Genomic DNA, 25116 nt, shown 5'->3' with positions numbered 1-25116 from the left:
GATGAATTCATCCGCTTTTACCGTTAGAAATCCGTGGGTGAAATAGTGAATTTATTATTTATTTCGTTTTTTCACTAACGGACTAAGCTTTCCGTTAGTGAATTGTGGAGCCAAATATACAACCCACGAGTGAATTCCTAAATCGTGTGTTTGCTTATTGATGAACCATTCAGCCATTCCTATTCTCTCACTGATTTCCACACCGCCGTCGCCTCCGTACTCCATCAGGCTGCTGCTCACCTCCCGCCAGAGGCACCACCTCCTCTCGCCGGTCACCGTCCACGACAAACGGAGCTCAAGGAACGTTAATCAAGAAACATAGGTTTGACACACGCCGTTGGTTCATTCTGCGGCCCGCTTCATGTTCTGCTGATCTACTGCAGATCCCGAGCTGCACATGTTTCTGCAGCTTGCCTCTCTTTGATTCGCTGGTCCTGATCAGGTCACGTCCTTAAATGAAATCCCTAATTCCTTAAAATCAAAATCACTGAAATCTGAAGTTGCCTCCAACCTTTCCGTCGTTCACTGCCAAGTGCATCCATCGTCCGCCGCCATCAACGGTTCGCCGCCATCGACCGTCGACAACGGAGCTTATTCTCAGCATCAATATCCACGGGCTCACTGAAATCGGAACTTGGGTCCAACCTCTCGGCCGTTCACTGCCCTGTTCATCCAATGTCCACCGCCATCAAAAGGTTCGCCGCCATCCACCGTCGAATTTCCCACTCCACGATTTCAAATTTCTTAGATTTTTTGTAATTTTTTGCTTGTTTAATTTTTTGCTTGTTTAATTTTTTGCTTGTTAATTTTTTGCTTGTTAATTTTATGATACATTTATGCTTGTTTAATTTCTTTGCTCAAGCCATTACCATCATAGATTTTTTTTTCAAGCCCTTTTTTTTTTCCTTGCATTTTGACATTGCACCTGCTGGTGCACTTGGCAAGTGCACCAGCAGGTGCACAATTGGAAATGCCCCTGCTGGTGCACTTCGCAAGTGCACCTGCAGGTGCACAATTGGAAATGCACCTGCAGGTGCACAATTGGAAATGCACCTGTTGGTGCACTACGCAAGTGCACCAGCAGGTGCATTTTGAAATTGCACCTGCTGGTGCACTTCGCAAGTGCACCAGCAGGTGCACAATTGGAAATGCACCTGCATGTGCACTTCAAATTGCACCTCTGATGAGTATTGATATTATTGATATTATTGCACCTCTGTGGGTTAAATTATTGATATTATTGTTCTCTCTGATGAGTATGGATGTGTTGACTTAAGTAAAGGTATCTTTGAGCAAATCTTTAGAATTAACTAGGTGAATTGGAGTAGTTATTTAAATTATTTATTCTTTTTTTATTCCATGCAACTGTGATATTTTAATTTTTCTGCATTTTTTTTTTTTGAAGGTTTTCCAGCACAACTGTGACTTAAGTTTTCCAGCAGGTGCACTTGAAGTGTTTACACTGTTATGCTAATTTGTTAATCTTGTTCTTTGATTTCGTAAAGCAAAGTAAAAGTTAACTTCTGGAGTTATTAATTCTTCCACCTGTTCACTGTTTATCTCAACTTACTTTGTTCAGATTGGTGGAGGTGAGGCTCCTGATGAAACAACACTCTTGTGTTCCCGAGGTTCAGACAGGTATGCAGGACGACAATTGCATTGCTTTGCCCTTATCTTGTATCTCATTGGATTTCAGTTTAACTAGGACAATCCGTACATTGCATGTAAGTGACCATGAACTGGAGTTTAGGGATGATGCATTTATTCCAGTATACCAATAGTGAAGGATGATACTTCCTGCATTCTTGACCTTATGCTATGAGCAATATCTTTCATGCTTATTGTGCCTGTTATAGCATCATAAAACATGTTGAAATTAGTTATTATCATAGTTAGTAGCTATCACAAAAGTACCCATTCAATATCATCCTATTACCTTAAATATCAATATTAAGGCTCTGACATGCATGCAATTCTTGAGTAATTGAGATGTGGTTGTCTGCTGCTTGGTTTATCAGACTGATAAAGATTTACAGATTTCCATGCCTAGCTCTTCACTGCAAAATTTCGTTCTCCAACATCTTAGAGTAGACTCTTACAGGTCACTATCCTTTAATTTCCATCACAAGACATAATTGGTACTGTTGTTATTGTTTTTGCAGTGCATTGGAGTTCCTGTCCACTTGCAAATTGGCGAACCTAACAGTGAAGGCAGAGCTTGGTTGTTGCTTGCTTCATAGAAGTGGAAGGCTAACTATAGATGGCTGCATCCTTCAATGTGAGTCAAACCCTTTGGACTATCTCTCATGCCCAATCGTGACTACAGCTGGGGGAGTGAGATTTTCTCCTCCTCTGTGAAGACTAGTTGTGATGGTGTTTCTGTTTCTCAAACTCGGATAAAAGGGGGTTCCAAGGATGTTGTTACAAGTGGGAAGCTGGCTTTGCAGCGAGTTCGAGTCATCTGTTCTCGAACTTGTGTTTATTTCTGGTTTGATGTAGAAGATAACTGATGACATCTCAAGCTAGCCTGTAACATAATGAACCTAGCTTTTTATTTATTCTCATTGTTGAATTGATTCTGAATATAAATGCTTTCATTCAAGATAATTTCAGGGTTTTAAGAATGACCAGGAGTTACTTTGATGTCTACAAATCAGAGTTTATCTTCATAGTTATTGATTGCCAGGTTTAGGAGGCCAAGTAACGTTACCGGGAACACATAATAATGTATAAAAATAAACGGGTTTTCAATTTTATGGATCACCAACGGATCACCTACGGAATTTCCGTTGGTGATTTCCGTTGGTGTCACCATCGGAAATTTCCGTTGGTGTTCCGTCACTGTCACCAACGGAAATTTCCGTTGGTGTTCCGTCACTGTCACCAACGGAAAATTCCGTTGGTGTTCCGTCACTGTCATCAACGGATAGAAATTTCCGTTGGTGAATAATTTACCAACGAGGATTTTGCAGACTGTCACCAACGGAAAATTCCGTTGGTGTTCCGTCACTGTCACCAACGGATAGAAATTTCCGTTGGTGAATAATTTACCAACGAGGATTTTGCAGACGGAATGAATCCGTTGGTGATCCGTTAGTGATATTGATCACCAACGGATTTTCAATGTTTACCAACGGAAATATCCGTTGGTAAACATCAAAATTCTTGTAGTGAAAGGTGTTTGAGTAGAGAGGAAATAAATTTTTAGGGAGGTTATTGTATGTGTATGGTTTAATTACAGAGAATGATCTGTTTTGGGTTTTTGATTAAACACAAAGAAAAAGAAGAAAATGATCACAGAAATCCTACCTGACTTGTGAGTCCTATTATAAAATATTAAAAAAGAAAATATAAAATATATCATATTATTCAATTACACATGCTAACTTGAATTTAAATTTAAATAAAATTATAAAATATTTTTAAAATTTAAATTATTATACTAAAAAAATTTAAATTAAAACGTAAAAAAATAAAAAAAAATAAATTTTTTAATGTCAATAACCCTAATAAAAATATATTAAATCTAATATAAAAAAATTTGACTTGTTATCGGAAGGGAGTGGCAGTGGGAGTATGGGACTGGTGGGAAAGCAGTGGGGACAGTTGTAGTGGAATCCTCCAGGTACCGACTCAAATCTGTAACAAAACGGAAACGTGGCACAACAGCTTAAACCTTTTTTCGTACAATTTCTGTTTTTTCTTCCTGGAGATAAGTTAGTGATCATCCGGATTAACCATTGCAATCCTGAGCCTAAAGCACACAGATTTGATTATTATATAATCATAAAATTTAGAAATTAATATCCATAAAAAGATGTTATTATTTCAACACGTTAATAAAAATAGTTAATTTAATATAAAATATATATTTCATAATAATATTTTTAAAATTTTTTAATATGTTTTTATTTAAAAATTAAATTTTAAATAATTAAATTTTAAAAAATTAAACTTATTAATAAAAATATATTTTTATATAATTTATTAATTAAAATATATAAATTAAACAGATTTAAGTACTCTTTTATAATAATTATATTATTGGATTTGAAATTAAATTTAAGTAGTTTATAAAATTAATGGGTTGGATTTGAGTATAATGATTTTCAAATGAGAACTGTGTATTTATTGTCATAAGAAACGACATGGCGTTGTGAAAAAAGAGTGAAAATTACCAAATTAGTTTGGGGGTGGGTGTCAACAGACCATGACAAATCAAATGGGCTCAAATTGACAATCTACAAATCAATTGGCAAGTGGAGTTTAACGGGGCCCATCGATTCAGGGAAGTGAAAAACCCTAGGGGTTTATCACAGAAGTTTGAATCAAACGTCTTTTATTCTTGCATTGAAGGGGAGGGAACGACGATCTGCCATTCTATCGTCATTTCAGTGGAGATGAGTGCAATTGAGAGCAGTTCAATGGACTCTTTAATCTCTTCTCTGTCAAACAGCTTCAAACAAGTCCCTTTGGCTGCTATCCCTGCAATGCTTGATTGCATTTTAACGTCCACAGGCATTTCTCCTTCTTCCCTTTACGCTTCGCTTCTTGATTCGTTCCCTAACCTCAGCAAGGTAATTTTGTCATTTTATCTTGCAACTTCTTGGAGATATTCAAATTATGTTGCCTTTTGTTTTCCATGGAAAATGAAAGGACAAAAGAGTTGTATACTTGTATTGGCATTGAGTATTGTTTGAATTGGTTTGTTAAGGTGGCTTTTTAGAATGCTTTTAGCGTGAGGTAATGATGCTTTGAATTCTATTTATTTAGCTCTGTTTTACACGCAAGTGAATGCAGGATGGTTTTGTTGTTCAAGTAATTTTCAGTGGTTTTCTTTGATTTGGAAGAATTACCATAAGGAGCACTTGAATAATATATTAAGTATCCCAGAAGAAGAACAAGAAGAAGAAGCAAGTGTATCTTACACTGTTTTTTGTGGGAATTCATTTACGCACTTTTAAGTTGCTGGGAAAATGCTAGAGTACTGAATCAATGCTAACAGTGTTAAGATGATAGTTTCAATTAATGTAATCTTATATAATAAATGAAATTGTGTTTATCGTGCTGTTTTTCTCTTTATCCCTTATTTTTCTCATTAACTATATGCTGGTTTAGACATTAAGTTCACTCTTTAGTCTGTTTTTCTTTCCTAGGATCTTATCAAGGAGGATTCTGGTCAATATGACTATCTTTTGTCAATGCTGGGAGCACTTTGTCATCTTCTGAAGAAGCTCAGTGAGTTATGGTCATTGGTCCCAATATAGATATCAGTTTCCTTTCTTTTCTCCGCTTATCATTGTACTTGTTATATAAGATCTTACAATTATCATTAAGTTGCTTCGGTGCTCCGTACTTCCCCGGTTCCCCCTACATTTGATGTGCAAACACCATTTGTTTAATACTTTAATTGTCGAGAACTTGCTGGAAATGAATATTTACAGGGTGTACTTATAAACTAGAAGAGAACAAAGAATCAAGTTACCAACCAAATTTTTTTTTTTTTTTTTTTTAATTTTTTTTATGGAGGGGGGGTGTGGTTGAGGGCAATGGCAATTAACCATTGGTTGTTCTTATCTTCTTAAATCCAAAACCCTTTTTACCAATATTTTATCCAGGAATCAGATTATTGTAGGTCTTCTCAAAGTCAAATACAACTTGGAAATTCTGTTGGTTACTGGAGATCATTAAAAAATTTGCCTCCCTCAAAGAAAAGTTCTTTGAGTAAACTTGTGGGTAGGATAGTATTGCTTGGCATAAGATTTGATCTGCAGGACGGAAAGATTTTAATGAGAATCTGATACCCACATTTCATCATAAAACAGGCATGAAATCCTTCATTGCAGTGGATTGATCAATAATTAAAGTAAAAGGACCATGACAATTTGGTACCGATATGTTATACATGTCTACTTTTTCCCTTTATTTCCTTTTTTGGGATAACAACATTCAAAATCCTAGAAGTATACTTGTGTTTAAAATTAAATCTCCAAAAGCTAATTCTTTTAAAATCCCTCAGTGTTAGCCATATCCATTAGTCAATCTAGATTCTATTAATCAACAGTAAATATTATTTTTTTAATACATTTTAGTCCTAAAGGTTCTAAAAAATTTTCATTTTTACCTTTTTTCTTGTGCATTTTTTTTTTCAATTCTTTTTTTTTTTTTACAGAAAAGATAAACTTTCAAAACATATGTAATCACATGTAAAGAAAATAAATTTAGATCAATACAAAAGTAACAAATTTTAGATAAAATTTACTTCCTCAAACAATAGATCAATACATTTCCACAACTAAGTCCTAAAATCTTGTTTATTATCATTTTATCTGATAATTAATTTGAAATCATATATAAAGATAATAAATTGAAATACTTTTACTTAATTTTTTTTGAAATATTACGATTTGTAGTATGAGGAAAGACATTTCATTGAAAAGAAAACATTTCTTTTTCAATCCAAAATCTATCACCTTTTTCTTATGATTGATATATTTTGTAAGTTAATTACAAAAATGAAGACAAAATTGCATAGAAGGAAACAAAATATACGTTTTAAAACTCTTTATCATATGCAAATGAAAAGTAGAATCTTTGTTGTTGACTAACGGACAGGACCTATTGTAAGAGATTTTTATTGTGCCTTTTGCAAAATTTTATTTTTATTGCACTTGCAGTTAATGCATGATTGATCACCAACATCATCATTATCATGATAATAACATCATTTTCATCAAAATTATTGTTGTTGGTATTATTGTTTGAACTTGGCTGTTGATATGTAAGTGGAAAAGGTCACTTCCACAAACATGTCTATCTTTTGCTGATTAGAGTTTATATTCAGGGATTAATCCTAATATCGTTCATTCATTTATCTGGAAATGTTTTATTCCATTAATGAAGATGGTTCATGCATTTGAACGTGAGATGCTTAACCAGGTAAATGATCAGTGGCCATCATATTACTGGTTCTTCATATTGCACTTCTATTTACTAGTTGCTAACTGATTTTTGCATGCTGTGAGTGATTCTGAACTCAGATTGCAGACTCATTCTTTGATGTTGTGAACTCGACTAATTGCTGGGGTGTTTTAGAAGCAACTTTAGTGCCTTTTTTTCTGAGATCAGCAGGCATTTCTATGGGCATGGTTCAAAATGAAGAATCAGATATCTTTGAATGGGATCAGGATTCAGTTTTGCAGGGTTTAAATGGAATGACAGATGATTTGCATCTGGATAAAGAGTCCTTGCTGTCTCTATCTGAGCCTTTTCCACTGTCCACATCATGCCATGTTTTAACCTTAATACTGGATTCTGCTCTACGAAGTTTCCAGGCTGCTACAAGTGCAGAATTAGTGTTGGAAAATGGGTCTGGTAATGCAGAAAAGCTGTTCATTAAATTACTTTGGGATTTAAGTTATATGACTGGGCGAATGTTTTCACAAAGTTTGGAACACCGGTCCTGTGCAATTAGCTTTCTTCTTCCTATCCTTTTCAAAGTTTTTGCTTCTCATCCCTTTTTGGAAATCTCAGTTCATGGGAGGGCATGTGTTCTTTCTAGGTGATGTTCTACTAATCTACTTTGTCTAGTTGTATGAGAATACTGTTCTCTAGTTACCTGAAATCTTCTCTTACTGCATGATTCTAATTTTGCGTACTGAGTCCATTTATATCAATTCCAGGAACCTTTTCTCTAGGAATATATGGAAGTGCTGCAGATCACTGTTTTCTCTTGGACCTTTAGAGAGAAGAGATGCCTATCGTGCACTTTCTCTATGCTTGTCCTTTTCCTCTTGTATGGAAGGATTTGAAAAGTCTGATGCAAGCGTTCAAGCAGAAGAATTTGACGTGAAAGCTGAAACAGAGTTTTGGGATGAAATAAAAAGAGGCCTGGTGCTTGAGCATAACTTTTCACTATTTCCCACTATGATATGTCGGTCAACTTAGCTGTTCATAATATGTTGGGTTTTTTTTTATTAATGGTCTTCTCAGGTTGATGAGGAAAGCTTAGTGAGGAAGCAATCGTTACATATATTGAAAAGCATAATGCAAACGAGTGGAGAAAGCCAGAGCGACTCTTCTGTTTCAGATAAGAAGTCAGGAAAGAAACATTCAGTTCCTCCTGGTATGACAAAGAGGGCAATGTGGGCTGACAAGGAAGCTAAATCACTGGGTGTAGGGCAACTTTATAATTTGGTTGATTCTCCTTTAGACAGCCAGCAACAGTGGGAGGCATTTATACTCCTATATGAAATGCTTGGAGAGTATGGTACTCATCTGGTAGAAGCCGCTTGGGATCATCAGGTGCTTAATAAACTTCTCATTCATGTATTGAATTTATTTGTGTTAAATCTCCTTACTTCAACATACATTCCTCCCTCTCCCTGACTTATAATGTGGAACATCTTTGTTATAAACTCTTACTCTCCCTTCTCCACCCTGGAGACAAAGAGAAGTTGATTTTATCATTAGCTAATTTGTGAGGAATAATTTTAGAGAAACAACACATATGAAACAATGATGTTCTGTAATAATGCTACATACGGCTAATTTAATAATGTAGATACTAACACAAATGGTTTCTTGCAGATAAACTTGCTGCTTCAATTTTCTGTTTCATATGATAATTTTGCTAGCTCTATTTGTCGAGTAGTCTGTCAAAATCAGATTGAAACTTCAAGCGAATTGTTCAGTTGGTTAACAATTTTATGGCGACTGGGTTTTGGCCATGATAATCCCCAAGGTATTCCTGATTTGTTAGCATACACTATGGTCAAATTAATCAATTTTCTGTGTTTTATTTTTATTTTTTATTTTTAATTTTCATTTTGTATTTCATACAATTGGTCCCTCATATTCCTGGGATGATCTCTTTTTGTTTGTAATGCAGTTAGGTGCTTGATCATGCAGTCATTTTTGGGCATCGAGTGGATGAAGTACGGAAACATTGCAAAATCAGTTCCAAAAAGTTTTATTCTTGGTCCATTACTTGAAGGATTAAATGACCCTGTGCACCACAAAGATTTTGGTTTGCTCCTGATTTAATAAGTCATGAGTGATTTCACTAAGCATATTATAGCTTAAAAATGTTATGGTTCTTTTTAAGAATGTTGACTTATTTGCTAATCCTAACTGATTCTAGGAATATGATTTGATTAGGATCCTTAATTATCTTTGTAATTATTATTTGATTATTTGCTTCCTGTTTAGATATAATTCTTTGCGTATAAATAGTCATATAAACCAATTGTAAAGATTAAGAATGAAATACAAGAATTCTCTAAATTTTCCCAAAAATCTTCATGGTATCATAGCCTTTTCCTGATTTTAGGGTTCAAATTTAATTTTTTCCTCTTTAGGGTTTCAAAATCCTAGATCTACCTTTTTTGGTACTAACCCATCTAGGAGCCTTTCCTCCTCTCACCGCCGGCACCAGGACTGTCATCGGGCGATCGCCCAGCTCCGACGCCGAAAAAGCCCGCACGTGAGGCTCACGCGCCTCCCTTTCCCGGCATGTGACCAATCGCCTGACGCTGCTTCGCTGCTCCGATCACTTCAGCGACGATTCCGACCATCTTTCCGGCCTTCTCGTGCCGCTACCTGGTCCTTTGGTGAATCGATTGGGCTCTCTTGTGTGTACAACCTTGGGTACCTCCTATTCTTTCACGGTTCACAAATCTTTACCATGGCAGAAGGTAAAAGGATCTCGATTTCTAACTCTGATTCCTCGTCCTCCGGTGCCACATCTAACTTTGTAAGGTCAGGTAATGCTTCCTCTCTTAATAATGTTCCATGGATTATCGATTCTGGTGTGAATAGACACATGACAGGCTCTTCTAAAGGCTTTCTCAATTATTTTCCTTCTCTAACCAAAGATAGTGTCAGAATTGCTGATGGCTCTTTTACTCCCATATCCGGAACAGGTTTTGTTATTTGCACATCCAACATTAAATTATCATCTGTCCTTCATGTTCCCCACTTTCCTGTCAACCTTTTATCTGTCAGTGCTATTACCAATGCCCTTAATTGTAAAATTGAATTCTTTCCTGATCATTGTGTTATTTAGGATCTTCACACAGGAAAGAGGATTGACAATGGTAGGCTGCATGATGGCTTATATATGTTGGAGGGTGATCCAGGTTCTTCGATATCTCAGGCCTGTTTTGGAGAAAATAAGGATGTCAATCAGGAAATAATACAGTGGCACAGACGGTTAGGGCATCTATCATTTTTTGCCTTAGAAAAACTTTATCCTAATTTGTTTGCTAGAACTCAGTTTGATTCTCTATTTTGTGATGCTTGTGAGTATGCTAAACACGCTAGAACATCCTATCCTTTGAGTCATAATAAAAGTCAAATTCCTTTTGTGAATATTCATTCTGATGTTTGGAGGCCTACTCAAACTGTCTCCTTGTCTGGTAATCGATGGTTTGTCACCTTTATTAATTGTTGCACTCGAATGACTTGGGTCTCTTATGTTCAAACTGAATCTGCCCAAAGCATATTGGTTTGTCACCTTTATTAATGGTTTGTCATCTATTGGAGGTAGCTCGATCTCTTATGTTCACCATGAATCTACCCAAAGCATATTGAGGAGATGCAATTCTTGCATCTGCTTATCTTATCAATAGAATGCCTCTCAAGACCCTTGACTTTATGAGTCCTTTGGCGGTTCTACAAGAGAAGAATTCATACGTTGTTCCACCAAAAGTATTTGGGTGTGTTTCTTTGTCCATACTAGGACGGCAGGAAAACTGGATCCCAAGGCCCTTAAATGTGTGTTTGTTGGGTATTCTCCAACACAGAAGGGATACAAGTGTTATCATCCTCCCTCTAGTAAAAATACTTAGTTAGTATGGATGTTACCTTCCGAGAAACTGAATCCTACTTCAGTACCACCCACTCACCTCTTCAGGGGGAGACTAATGAGCAAGAAGAGGTGATCTCGAATTCTGTGATTCCGAATGATATGGTTCAACTAGAAAGTTTGAGTTCTAGTAGACAGGGGGAGATGTCCAATCAGGGAGAGAGAACTGATCGTTTGGACAAGCCAGATTTGAGAAGGTATTCGAGGAGAGACAAGGCAGAAGAAGCCATTAGCAGTCTACTCAGAGTCAAGAATCTTCTCCTGGTGAGTTACCCAGCCATGAATCTTCTTCTGGTGAGGTACCCACAACTCTTGAATGTTTCAATGACTTAGATAAACCTATTGCACAAAGAAAAGGGGTCAGATCTTGTACTAAACACCCTATTTCTAACTTTGTTTCTTATGAATCTTTATCTCCTTCCTATAGAGCCTTTGCCTTGTCTATTTCCTCTGTGTCTATTCCGCAGGATTGGAAGAAAGCTCTTGCAGATCCTAAATGGAAGAAAGCAATGATTGAAGAGATGAAAATATTGGCTAAAAACGAGACTTGGGAGCTTGTCACTCTCCCACGTGAGAAGAAACTCATTGGCTGTAAATGGGTGTTCACAGTGAAACACAAAGCTGATAGCACAATTGAACGGTTTAAGGCCAGATTGGTTGCTAAAGGATTCACCCAAACCTATGGAGTGGATTACCAAGAGACATTTGCCCCAGTTGCAAAAATGAACTCAATCAGAGTTTTGTTATCCTGCGCAGCCAACTTGGACTGGGACTTGCAACAGTTTGATGTGAAGAATGCTTTCCTCCATGGAGATTTAGAGGAAGAAGTGTACATGGAAATTCCTCCTGGGCTTGCTGATGAGAAGATACAAGGAAAGGTGTGCAGGTTAAAAAAGGCTTTGTATGGGCTAAAACAATCTCCTAGAGCTTGGTTTGACAGGTTTAGCAGAGCCATGATGTCCTTTGGTTACCAACAAAGCAATGTTGATCACACTCTGTTTATCAAACATCACAAGGGTAAGATCACCCTTCTTATTGTTTATGTTGATGATATAGTGGTGACAGGCAATGACAAAGAGGAAATGACTCAACTAAAGAGGTTGTTAGCTCAAGAATTTGAAATCAAAGATCTAGGAAAACTGCAATATTTCCTAGGTATCGAGGTGGCTAGATCAGAAAAAGGAATTTTCATCTCCCAAAAAAGTACATTCTGGATTTGTTGGAAGAAACTGGTATGATGGGGTGTAAACCAGCAGAATCTCTCATTGAAAGTAATCACAAGCTGGAAGCGGGAACTGGTGAGTCCGTGGATATTGGAAGATACTAGAGATTGGTAGAAAGGTTGATTTATCTCTCACACACTCGACCGGATATAGTCTATGCTGTTAGCTTAGTCAGCCAATTCATGCATGACCCTCGCGAGACTCATATGCAAGCTGTACTTCGCATCTTAAGATACCTAAAGTCTGCGTTAGGAAAATGACTTCTTTACTCCAAACATGGTCACCTTCGAGTTGAAGCTTTTACAGATGCAGATTGGGCGGGATCTCTCAATGACAGGAGATCCACCTTTGGCTACTGCATAGTTGTGGGAGGGAACCTTGTCACCTGGAGGAGCAAAAAACAAAGTGTTGTTGCTCGGTCAAGTGCTGAAGCAGAATACAGAGCAATGACCCAAGGTATGTGTGAACTCTTATGGCTACAGAAGTTATTGGAGGAGTTGAGGTTGCTCGAGAGAGACATGATAACTTTATATTGTGACAATAAAGCTGCCATAAGTATAGCACAAAATCCCGTCCAACATGACCAGACGAAGCACATTGAAATTGATCGGCACTTCATTTAAGAAAAATTAACAGACGGTGTCTTGAGCCTAGTTCATGTGACTTCTACGGGGCAACTTGCGGATGTGTTTACTAAAGGGCTTAACAACAAGATCTACCATAATCTGATTTGCAAGTTGGGCATGTGTGACATCTTTGCACCAACTTGAAGGGGAGTGTTGACTTATTTACTAATCCTAGCTGATTCTAGGGATTTGATTTGATTTGATTTGATTAGGATCCTTAATTATCTCTGTAATTTTTATTTGATTATTTGCTTCCTGTTTAGATATAATTATTTGTGTATAAATAGTCATATAAACCAATTGTAAAGATTAAGAGTGAAATACAAGAATTCTCTAAATTTTCCCAAAAATCTTCAAAGAAGAATCTTATGAAGTATTAAATATTATTTTAAAACATTTTGTTTCTGTTCTTTTTTAGATTTGGTAAGCTGGGATCAAATGTAAGGGCATTTCAGGCTTTCTGAGTTCTGACATAATTTATTTGAAAATGGTTGGCATTGTATTAGTTGTTACTATTCTTTTGGTGAGGACTGAGGACTGAGATACTCATTTGTTTGTATGAGTGAGAGAGAGAGAGAGAGATGAGGGATGAGGGGATGGAGTAATCAGGGAAATGTACAGGTATCGGGAGTGGGATGCAACTGATTTATTTTTAATGTATGTGGATTTTGGAGAAGTGGGATCAGTTGCTTTTTTAATAGTGCCGGTGTTCACTTTTGTTTTGAGCATTTTGATAGGAGTCATTGGACAATATTTTGTACTCCAAGTTGTACTCTTCTCTCTGTTTTATATCAAGAAAAAAAAAAAGTAAAAGTAAGGACGCATTGTGGGTTGCTTAGCTATTAAAGTGATTGATCCTTCTCTGTTGGTGGATAGAATAGGTCGAGTATCCTTCTTGTGCTTTCAATAGAATGGGTTGTATAACCTTGTTATACCTTCATTAGAGAGCGGGAGAGTTCTCTTTAAGCTCTTCATATTTCCTGTTCAATCTACAATATTGAGAGGGAAGGTGGGGTATATTTCTCTAAACTTCCAGTCAATTACCCAGATTTACAATTCTTCTAGTTGAGGCCAGTTAAACTTAACTTTTATTTCTTATTTATGTCCAAGCATTTATGTTTGTTTACTTTTTCATAAATTTTGCAATTATAATAGAAATTCTCATGACAGTCAAATTTTAGATGTCTTTTACATTTCCATACTGAGCCACTCTGTGATCTGTATACCTTCCAATGAGATTGTTTAACTTCAACCAGAATTTCCATTTCACTATCACTAATTTCGTGAGCAAAAAGTATAGTTGGAATATCACGTTGCACTGAATCAACTTCCAACATGTTTTATTTTTCTTTTAGGTGTAAAGGGAGTTTACACTTCAAGGACTATTGGAGGTGCAGCCACATTTTTGTTTCAGTATACTAGACACCTAAACTTGAGGTATGTTACCATGGCATATTGTATTGGCAAGGGGGTGGGTGGATTGAGCAATCTCCTGTCTCATCCCTGCCTATATATATGTGGGTGTATATGTATATATATATACACACATTCCCACCTGATGCAGTATTGGAAGAGAATAAAAAAGTTAGGAATCTTATTTATTGTAAAATTAGGAAGTGTAGAGTTCTATTATTTAGTAATTCTATTATTATTAGGTTTAGTATTTTGTTTAGGGAGTTTATTTTAATTTAGTATTCCTAATCACTAATCAGAATTGAATTAGGATTTTTCTAATGTGATTACGATTGAAAAACTCTATAAAAAAAGGTTGACAATTTGTTTCTCTTGAATTTCTCTGTTGTCTTTGAGAATTTGTTTCTCATTGTTCTTGGTTTCTTCTTGTTCTTGGTTTCTTCTTGTTCTTGGTTTCTTCTTGTTCTTGGTTTCTTCTTGGTTCTACATACACCCCCCCAAGTTTTTGCATGTGTTCAGAAAAAGAGCATGGCCCTTCATTTGTTTCCAGACAATGGTTTTTTTTTTTATTATTATTATTTGCTTTCGTAGCTAGTAGCTTCTAGTTGGGGGAGGGGAGATACATGGATTTTTTTTTGGGAGGATACATTCTTCTTGTTAAATCAATTCTTAAAATCTGTGATTTGAGTGCTTTTAAATGGACTTTTAAATCCTACTGCTCCTTGCAGTGATTGGTTGGGGCACAAGGAGAGAAACAACCTTCTTTGTGGAATTAGTTGGAGTGATCAGTATTTAATTGCTGCTTGGAAAAGAAATTGCTCTGATTGGTGCAACTGATCTTATATGGTTACAGGAAAGGAATCATCTTTTTGCATAGTTTAGCATCCATTGCTAAACATAAGTCTTTTGGGAGAGCTGGATTAATGGCCCTTGCTGAATGTATTGCTTCAGCTGCTTGTGGAGTAGGAATACAGGATGACAAGAAAGCTGAATGGAGCGAAGATGCTTTTCCTCATGAGGCTCAGCTGGAATCTTCTTCAAAAATTTTCAATGACATTGATGAAGCGGACTTACTAGATGTTTTGAGATTTGTCATTGAGAGCAGCAAACAGCATTTCAACCCTAATTATCGTCTTCGAGGTCTCTGGATAGATTGTGATATATCATATATGTATTATTTTAAGATTTACACTGCAACATCAAAGGCTATGGCAATTATTTTGGTAAACTTTTTGGCATTTGCAGTTTGCGAGAAAGTCCTGGAGGCTGCTGCTTCAGTTGTCAATACATTTGATATGCCTCTTGAGATTCTCTTGCACTTTGTTTCAACAGTGCCACGGGAATTTACCGATTATGGGGGTAAGCAAATAGCTGTTGCATGGATTCCTTCCTTGTGGTTTGCTCCTCAAAATACTTTCCCCTTGTTATCTTTCTTTTTTTTTTTTATTGATCTCCCGTCGTCTTTTTTCTCCTTATATTATGTTGTTATTTTGCTTGTGTGGCTTAACAGTTGACACTAATAAGGAATTCCAATAATAAGTATGGAATTTATATGATTTTGATTGTTTTCCTTTTTAATTTGTTATTAAGATTAAAAATTTTTGGAATTTAGTTTGCTTTTTGACAATAAAATGCTACTTCATATTTATTCTTCAACAGAAAGCTTGCTTTTATTTTTTCAAATAAATGTGTAGATTTCATGATTCTATTTGACGTTACATTGATGAAGAGTGTTGTCCCACATTGGTTTGGTTTGGGACATGGATCTAATACTAAATGTAAGGACTTGCCGACTTGGGCAATCCTCCTCCTTTGAGCTAGCTTTTGAGGTAGAATTAGGCCTACTTCTATTTTGGGCACCAGCAGATGTGTATGCTTGCAAACTTTATGCTCTAGATGTTCATGCCTAGGCGTGAGGAGGGTGTGTTGTCTGACATTGGTTTGACGCATGGATCTAATACTAAATATAAGGACTTAAGTAATTTTTCTACCTTGAGCTAACTTTAGGGGTAGAGTTAAGCCCAGTCCATTTTATCGACAAAGAGAAAGTCATGTTGATTAGATTAGATGCCTTATAGAGGATTTGTATGATTGTCTTTTGATTGCTTGTACTTTTGGCCTGTTGCACTAGAGGTCAGCTTCCTACTCGTCAAAGAGATGAGATCCTTCTTGGAGGAGTAGGGAACCAATTTTTATGAAAGTATGAACCATTTTTTATGGAAGTACATGCAATAAAATATAAAACTGTTAAACCTAAATTTCTTTTAAAAAGATTCGTGATTATAAGGTTGGATAATATATTTTATGGTGGCTATCAACTGATTTCTTTCTTTTTCTATTAAATATCTCACATTGGTCTGGTATGTGAGTAATATGCCCTTTACAAAAATTTGGGTAATCCTCCTTTGTTGACCAAGCTTTTGTGGTTGAATTAGGTACAAGCCCATTTTCTTAACATGGTGTTAGAACCTCCCTAACTGATGTTGGCCTCTCATAAATTTTTCACGCTCTAAGTGTTATCCTCAAGCATGAGAGAAATGTGTTCGATGTCCCAAGTGGTTAGGCATGTGGTAATGTGCCCATATGAAGACTTGAGCAATTCTTTCCCTCTGGAACTAGCTTTTGGGGTTGAGTTAGGTCTATATCCATTTTTCTTAACAATGTCAATGATTTGGAAGCATGTGATGAATATAAATAGTTATTTTAATGTTGTTGTGAAATCAACTTATGGGTTACAGCTATGAAGTGCAAATTTTTCTAGTAAAATTTATTGTATCAATTCTCATTAGTTGTGTGAGTTCTTGTTTTTATGGCTTATGATGTGTTAGAATCTTGTTAGTTCTATTCATTTTCTCTTTCTCTAGTCATATCTCCCCAGCTTTGTAGGATTTTCTTATAGATCTCTCTTCTCTCTCCGTCTCGTTGTCTTGTAGGTTCCTTAAGGGTAAAAATGCAAGAATGGCTTTTGGGGGCTGATAAGGAACACCACAGTTCGCATAACTGCAGTGCTAAGCTTCAGCTTCTGAAAAGCCTTCAGGAATTCCCAGAAAAGTTTTCAAGTTCTCAATTCTCGGATGATGCTTTCTTTAGTTTTGATGATGAAGACTTAGATGTATGGGAATCTGAAGTGAAAAGATGGGCAAGAGTGCTTTTTCTTGTAATGCTGGGGGAAGATCATTTAGTTCCTATATTCACGGTTCGCATACACCGTCTTATGCTTTCTGCTCATTGATTGCTTCATGTGACATCATACGTGTTTATTTGTAGGAAAGAAGCTGAAAGATTCTCAAATTGTATTATTAGGCCTTTTGCCTAGTGTCTTTAAGCATATGGTTATTGCTATGGAAAAATGTTGACCGTAACAAGTATGTGTTGCTTGTAAGATTGAGCGTGGATAACAATGTCAAACTTATTGGCGCTTCTAATTATTAGAGCTTTAGATAGGCTAGCACCTAATTTTGAAGGAACTGGAAAAGCCTTCCTCATTATGTACGATGAGATAATAAATTGAACTCACTCTGCCTTTTGTTTTTATTTCCTTATTGTTTTGACACCTTTTATTTATTTATTTTATTGAGAACAAGGGTAGTTGTGCTTGTCTTTCCGAACATTTATACGTAGATTTCAAAGATGTCATTTGCTGCATTAAATTGCATATAAAGAACCTAGTTTTCATGCAAAACTTTTCCTGTCAACTGTCAAGGTGCTGCTATTGCTTTATTGCTTAATGAGGACCCCTTGAGCTTTTCTCCTCTCATCTAATTGTGGGAAAGACATAAAAGGAAAAAAGACGATTTGTAAGTGTGAGAGAAGGAAAGAAATGGAGCTGCTTATTTGAGAAAGCAGTGCAAATATAATCTGCTTGTTCAATTGACAATTGAACTATGAGCTAATAATTCTTATCTTGTTGGTCATTTATTTGAGAGTATATTATCCAAATGCAAATTTGCTACTTGTTGCCTATTGGCCTATTGCTAAAATTTATCATTTTTATTTGTCTATTCTTACTCTTGTTTTGTATTGTATGTCCAGTTTGTTCACAGTTGTGGAATTAGCATCTGCAAACACTACAATCGTGTTGGTTGGACACCTGTGAAGTTTCTTGTCCTTACCATTAACCTGGTTGTAGAGATTCAAACTATGCAAGAGATAGCACTTGAACGTCGTAGCAGAATTAGATCTCAGTCAGAAATTAGCTCGGTTGAGACAGTAGATCAGTTGGAATATGCAGAAGCTTCTGTAGTTTGCAGAAAATTTTCTGATCTCTTTCTGTCAATACTAGTACTGAGCTAACTGCTTCTCTGTATTCAATATGTGATTCTACATATCATTGATTGAAAATCTTATGTCCTCTTTTGCTTTCTGGTAGGAGGAGCTGATCTCTTTTGCTAGCATGTCTTGTTCCATTTTCTGGACGAGTGTTGTGAAGGACACAACTTTACCAAGTTCTTTGAGAGGAAAACTTGGAGGCCCTAGTCAACGTCGATTGTCATCTTCTACCACCACTGCTGTGCTGGAAGCTGTAGGTTTTTTTCCCCCTATTAAAATATTTTAAAAACTTGTTCTGTTATTGAAACATAAGATGTATCTGAACATCCACAAGGCCTGATATTTTCTTTGCGCCCTAGTATAATTGTTGGACTGTGCTTATGCTAATTATGGGTTATGGTTTTAAATCGCGGTTGCTGGTAACGGAAACAAGCGTGACGGTAACGGCTCTAGCAAATTTTTCAAATTAATTTGCAAAATTTATAAAATGAAATGTTATTGATTAGATTTAATTCAAAATAATGTATACTGTTGACTTATTTGCTGATCCTAACTGATTCTAGGGATATGATTTGATTTGATTAGGATCCTTAATTATCTCTGTAATTATTATTTGATTATTTGCTTCCTGTTTAGATATAATTATTTGTGTATAAATAGTCATGTAAACCAATTGGAAAAATTAAGAGTGAAATACAAGAATATTCAAAATTCTCCCAAAATCCTTCATGGTATCAGAGCCTTTTCCTGATTTTTGGGTCTAAATTCAATTTTTCCTCTTTAGGGTTTCAAAACCCTAGATCTACCTTTTTTGGTACTAACTTATCTAGGAGCCCCATCGCTTCCCGGCGCGTGACCCATCGCCTGTCGCTGTTTCGCCGGTCCGATCACTCCGGCGACAATTCCGACCATATTTCCGGCCTTCCCGTGTTGTTACCCGGTTTTTTTGGTGAATCGATTGGGCTCTCTTATGCATACAACCTTGGGTACCTCCTATTTTTTCACGATTCATAAATCTTTACCATGGCAAAAGGTAAAAGGGTCTCGATTCCTAACTCTGATAATCCTTCCTTGCAAATTAGTCCTATAAAACTTGATGGAACCAATTATCTTGCTTGGTCAAGGTCTTGTTTGTTGTTTATCAAGGCTAGAGGACTGCAGGGCTATGGCACTGGTAATAAAAAGCAACCGGATGAGAGTGATCCAGATTTTCCTCAATGGGACTCGGATAATTGTCTTGTTATGACATGGTTACTTAACTCTATGCAATCTCATATCTCAAAGTCCTATTTGTTAATTGATACTGCTGCAAAAATATGGAAGGCTTTGTCCTTAACTTATTCCAAGATTGGGAATGATGCCCAAATTTATGATATTCAAAATAAGATTCATGGTACTAAGCAAGGAGAAATGACTATCTTCCAACTTTATTCTGAGTTATGTGGCTTATGGCAGGAACGTGATTACTATCAAGACTTCCAGGCAGACTGCACTGGAGATGCAGTCAAATTTCGGAGAATGATTGAAAAAGAGCGGGTCTATGATTTTCTTGCAGGGTTGAATAATGAATATGATCCAATTCGGGTCCAAGTGTTGGGAAGAAATCCTTTTCCTTCTCTAGAAGAGACCCACGCCCATGTTTAACAAGAGGAAAGTCATCGACATGCTATGCTCTATACTGCACCAGTTGAAAAGGCTGGGTTGACTACTAGTTTGAGCATACCACAACCTCCTACTTCTGAGAAAGATCACCTACATTGTGACTATTGTGGGAAACCGAGGCATACCAAAGAGACTTGTTGGAAGTTACATGGTCGTCCCACTAGAGGCCGTGGAGGAAAATGAGGTATCTCCAGAAATCAAGTTAATTTAGCAGAAACTGTGGAGGAGCCCTTTAAGTAGACAACAACGACTGATTTCCTTTCCCCTAATGAACTTTAGAGTCTCAAGCGCCTCTTGTCTCATATTGACACCTCTTCATCCTCTGGTGCTACATCTAACTTTGTAAAGTCAGGTAATGCTTCATCTTTTAATAATGTTCCATGGATTATCGATTCTGGTGCGAATAGACATATGACAAGCTCTTCTAAAGGCTTTTTCAATTATTCTCCTTCTCTAACCAAAGATAGTGTCAGAATTGCTGATGGCTCTTTTACTCCCATATCCGGAACAAGTTCTGTTATTTGCACATCCAACATTAAATTATCATCTGTCCTTCATGTTCCCCACTTTCCTGTCAACTTTTTATCTGTCAGTGCTATCACCAATGCCCTTAACTGTAAAATTGAATTCTTTCCTGATCATTGTGTTATTCAGGATCTTCGTACAGGGAAGAGGATTGGCAATGGTAGGCTGCATGATGGCTTATACATGTTGGAGGGTGATCCAGGTTCTTCAATATCTCAAGCCTGTTTTGGAGAAAATAAGGATGTTAATCAGGAAATAATACAGTGGCATAGGCGGTTAGGGCATCTATCATTTTTTGTCTTAGAAAAACTTTATCCTAATTTGTTTGCTAAAACTCAGTTTGGCTCTTTATTTTGTGATGCTTGTGAGTATGCTAAACACGCTAGAACATCCTATCTTTTGAGTCATAATAAAAGTCAAATTCCTTTTGCAACTATTCATTCTGATGTTTGGAGACCTACTCAAACTGTCTCCTTATCTGGTAATCGATGGTTTGTCATCTTATTGATTGTTGCACTCGAATGACTTGGGTCTATCTGATTAAAGCTAAAAGTGACGCCTTTTCTTGTTTTCAATCCTTTCATAAGATGGTTTGTACTCAATTTGATACTAAGGTGAAAATTTTGAGAACTGACAATGGAACAGAATACATGGATAGTAACTTTTCTGCTTATTTGGAGAGTAATGGGATAGTACACCAGACTAGTTGTCCTTGTACTAGTGCTCAAAATAGCATTGTTGAGAGGAAAAATAGGCATCTATTGGAGGTAGCTCGATCTCTTATGTTATCCATGAATCTACCCAAAGCATATTGGGGAGATGCAATCCTTGTATCTGCTTACCTTATAAATAGAATGCCTCTCAAGACCCTTGACTTTATGAGTTCTTTGACAGTTCTACAAGGGAAGAATTCATACGTTGTTCTACCAAAAGTATTTGGGTGTGTTTGTTTTGTCCATACTAGGATGGTAGGGAAATTGGACCTCAAGGCACTTAAATGTGTGTTTGTTGGGTATTCTTCGACACAAAAGGGATACAAGTGTTATCACCCTCCCTCTAGGAAATACTTAGTTAGTATGGATGTTACCTTCCGAGAAACTGAACCCTACTTCAGTACTGCCCACTCACCTCTTCAGGGGGAGAATAATGAGTAAGAAGAGGTGATCCCGAATTCTGTGATTCTGAATGATATGGCTCAACTAGAGAGTTTGAGTTCTAGTAGACAGGGGGAGATGTCCAATCAGGGAGAGAGAATTGGTCGTTTGGAGAAGCCAGATTTGAGAAGGTATTCGAGGAGAGACAAGGCAGAAGAAGCCATTATGCAGTCTACTCAGAGTCAAGAATCTTCTTCTGGTGAGTTACCCACAACTCTTGAATGCTCAAATGACTTAGATAAACCTATTGCACAAAGAAAAGGGGTCAGATCTTGTACTAAACACCCTATTTCTAACTTTGTTTCTTATGAATCCTTATCTCCGTCCTATAGAGCCTTTGCCTTGTCTATTTCCTCTGTGTCTATTCCACAGGATTTGAAGAAAGCACTTGCAGATCCTAAATGGAAGGAAGCAATGATTGAAGAGATGAAAGTATTGGTAAAAAATGAAACCTGGGAGCTTGTCACTCTCCCATCTGGGAAGAAACTCGTTGGCTGTAAATGGGTATTCACAGTGAAACACAAAGCTGATGGCACAATTGAACGATTTAAGGCCAGATTGATTGCTAAAGGATTCACTCAAACCTATGGAGTGGATTACCAAGAGACATTTGCCCCAGTTGCAAAAATGAACTCAATTAGAGTTCTGTTATCTTGCGGAGCCAACTTGGATTGGGACTTGCAACAGTTTGATGTGAAAAATGCTTTCCACCATGGAGATTTAGAGGAAGAAGTGTTCATGGAAATTCTTCCTGGGTATGAGAAGACACAAGGAAAGGTGTGCAGGTTAAAAAAGGCTTTGTATGGGCTAAAACAATCTCCCAGAGCTTGGTTTGACAGGTTTAGCAAAGCCATGATGTCCTTTGGTTACCAACAAAGCAATGCTGATCACACTGTTTATTAAACATCACAAGGGTAAGATCACCCTTATTGTGTATGTTGATGATATAGTGGTGACAGGTGATGACAAAGAGGAAATGGCTAAACTAAAGAGGTTGTTGGCTCAGGAATTTGAAATCAAAGATCTAGGAAAATTGCAATATTTCGTAGGTATCGAGGTGGCTAGATCAGAAAAAGGAATTTTCATTTCCCAAAGAAAGTACATTCTGGATCTTTTGGAAGAAACTGGTATGATGGGGTGCAAGCCAGCAGAATCTCCCATTGAAAGTAATCACAAGCTGAAAGCAGGAGCTGGTGAGTCCGTGGATATTGGAAGATACTAGAGATTGGTAGGAAGGTTGATTTATCTCTCACACACTCGACTGGACATAGCCTATGCTGTTAGCTTAGTCAGCCAATTCATGCATGACCCTCGCGAGACTCTTATGCAGGCTGTACTTCGCATCTTGAGATACCTAAAGTCTGCGCCAGGGAAAGGGCTTCTTTACTCCAAACATGGTCACCTTCGAGTTGAATCTTTTTCAAATGCAGATTGGGCAGGATCTCTCGATGACAGGAGATCCGCCTCTGGCTACTGCACAGTTGTGGGAGGGAACCTTGTCACCTGGAGGAGCAAAAAATAAAGTGTTGTTGCTCGGTCAAGTGCTGAAGCAGAATACAGAGCAATGGCCCAAGGTGTGTGTGAACTCTTATAGTTGCAGAAGTTATTGAAGGAGTTGAGGTTGCCCGAGAGAGACAAGATAACTTTGTATTGTGATAATAAAGCTGCTATAAGTATAGCACATAATCCAGTCCAACATGACCGGACGAAGCACACATTGAAATTGATCGGCACTTCATTAAAGAAAAAATTAACAAACGGTGACTTGAGCTTAGTTCATGTGACTTTTATTGGGCAACTTGCGGATGTGTTTACTAAAGGGCTCAACAACAAGATCTACCATAATCTAATTTGCAAGTTGGGTATGTGCGACATCTTTGCACCAACTTGAGGGGGAGCGTTGACTTATTTGCTGATCTTAACTGATTCTAGGAATATGATTTGATTTGATTAGGATCCTTAATTATCTCTGTAATTATTATTTGATTATTTGCTTCCTGTTTAGATATAATTATTTGTGTATAAATAGTCATGTAAACCAATTTTAAAGATTAAGAGTGAAATGCAAGAATATTCAAAATTCTCCCAAAATTCTTCATATACAAATGCATAATAAACATAAATACATTAAATATAGATTATTTAACTTAAATTAAGCATCATATAGTTTAAAATAAGAAAAATCAATACAATCTTTATAGGTCGAATAAACTAACATCTTAAAGTATAATTTTAATTCAAAATTAACACCTTAATTCATAAAAAAAATTAAAAAAAAGGGTAAAAAACAGCAACTAAATCTAAGATACAGAAAATTTAACTAATCTTTCAGAAGAAATAAGCTTGGAAATGCAATAGTTTATGATTGATCTAAGCTTGTATGAGAAATACGTAGGGAATATTGGAATTTGAAAGAGAAAAAAAAAAGAGAAAACTTGAAAAATGTTGCCTTTGAAGCTGTCGGAAAGTGTGGAAACTAATAAGAATGAGAATAGGAGCAGAAGAGGAAGGATATAAAAAAATTTCAATTATTGGTAATGGCTGTTACTATTACTTTGCGGTCAGTAACGACCGTTGCCATTACGAAACGGTTGTAATGCCTGCAACTAGGGGGCTGTTGAATAATGGGGTAATGGGTAATGGCCCCACAAAATCCATTACATAACGGATGTAATGTTACGTAACGGCCATTTTTTAAAAACCATGTTATGGGCAGTTTTCTACCATTTCATAGTTAACACACCATGTGTATTGTTGCATGGGAATAGCTGGAAATTTTGATATTCATTTTCCATATTATTTGGTAAATTTACTGTAGTGTTCTGTTTGGAATTTTAACTGCATTAGAAGGAGAGGATAGCAAAAGAAAGGAAAGGTTGCACTGAGACAGTTTTTTAGGTTTGGATGCCTTGAAATGATAAGAAACAATATTAAGTATTCCATATCTATAAACACTTCATGAGAATTATGTTCGATCACATACTAACAGCAAACATCATTTTAGGTATAGTTGTCAATATCAACAATTCTAGTAGCATAACCAGGATTTTGACCCAAAAAAATATGTGGAGAATGAAGATATAAGCTACATTTACTATTTTTTGCAAGAGAAGAGAGACAGAAAGAAGAAAAACAATTTTTTTCCTTGGGTCTGGAGCCAATGCTGAAGAATAGCTGCAAATTAAGAGAAGATTGAATTGAAAATTGAAATATAGAGTTATAGACACAAGTGAATGGTAGTACGGTTTGGTGCTATTACAATGGATATTTAAGAGGATCTATTATTTTATCAATGGTAGATTTTTGTCACTAAAAAGTTATTGTTGATCATAAAGAAAGGCAATTTTGAAGTGAAAGCAAAGCGGAGTTTGTGGGTA

At 36.6% G+C, this 25116-nt stretch overlaps 1 protein-coding gene and 1 pseudogene across 3 annotated transcripts in view; both read left to right on the top strand.

The window, feature by feature from the left end:
* The first annotated feature begins 491 nt into the window (after positions 1–491).
* LOC122724321 lies at positions 492–2607 on the top strand (annotated as a pseudogene).
* A 1630-nt stretch (positions 2608–4237) lies between these two features.
* Positions 4238–25116, top strand: part of LOC110629722 — a 48051-nt gene continuing 27172 nt past the window's right edge. The window contains exons 1-14 of one of the 3 annotated variants that reach the window (XM_021776825.2): positions 4239–4577; positions 5157–5238; positions 6845–6939; positions 7041–7561; positions 7683–7893; positions 7993–8304; positions 8590–8743; positions 8891–9028; positions 14072–14153; positions 14983–15269; positions 15375–15488; positions 17063–17325; positions 18162–18410; positions 18499–18651. In XM_021776825.2, coding sequence (XP_021632517.1) covers positions 4401–4577; positions 5157–5238; positions 6845–6939; positions 7041–7561; positions 7683–7893; positions 7993–8304; positions 8590–8743; positions 8891–9028; positions 14072–14153; positions 14983–15269; positions 15375–15488; positions 17063–17325; positions 18162–18410; positions 18499–18651 — 2838 coding nt within the window. In that variant the 5' untranslated portion in view covers positions 4239–4400. Of the gene's footprint in view, positions 4578–5156; positions 5239–6844; positions 6940–7040; positions 7562–7682; positions 7894–7992; positions 8305–8589; positions 8744–8890; positions 9029–14071; positions 14154–14982; positions 15489–17062; positions 17326–18161; positions 18411–18498; positions 18652–25116 lie in introns of those variants that run through there. The other 2 variants (XM_021776818.2, XM_043956634.1) reach the window with 2 other exon arrangements.

Source organism: Manihot esculenta, chromosome 1, assembly GCF_001659605.2.
Source record: "Manihot esculenta cultivar AM560-2 chromosome 1, M.esculenta_v8, whole genome shotgun sequence".
NCBI classification, from domain to species: domain Eukaryota; kingdom Viridiplantae; phylum Streptophyta; class Magnoliopsida; order Malpighiales; family Euphorbiaceae; genus Manihot; species Manihot esculenta.
Note: the sequence above shows the minus strand (reverse complement) of the source record. Positions and strands in the feature narration are given on the sequence as shown.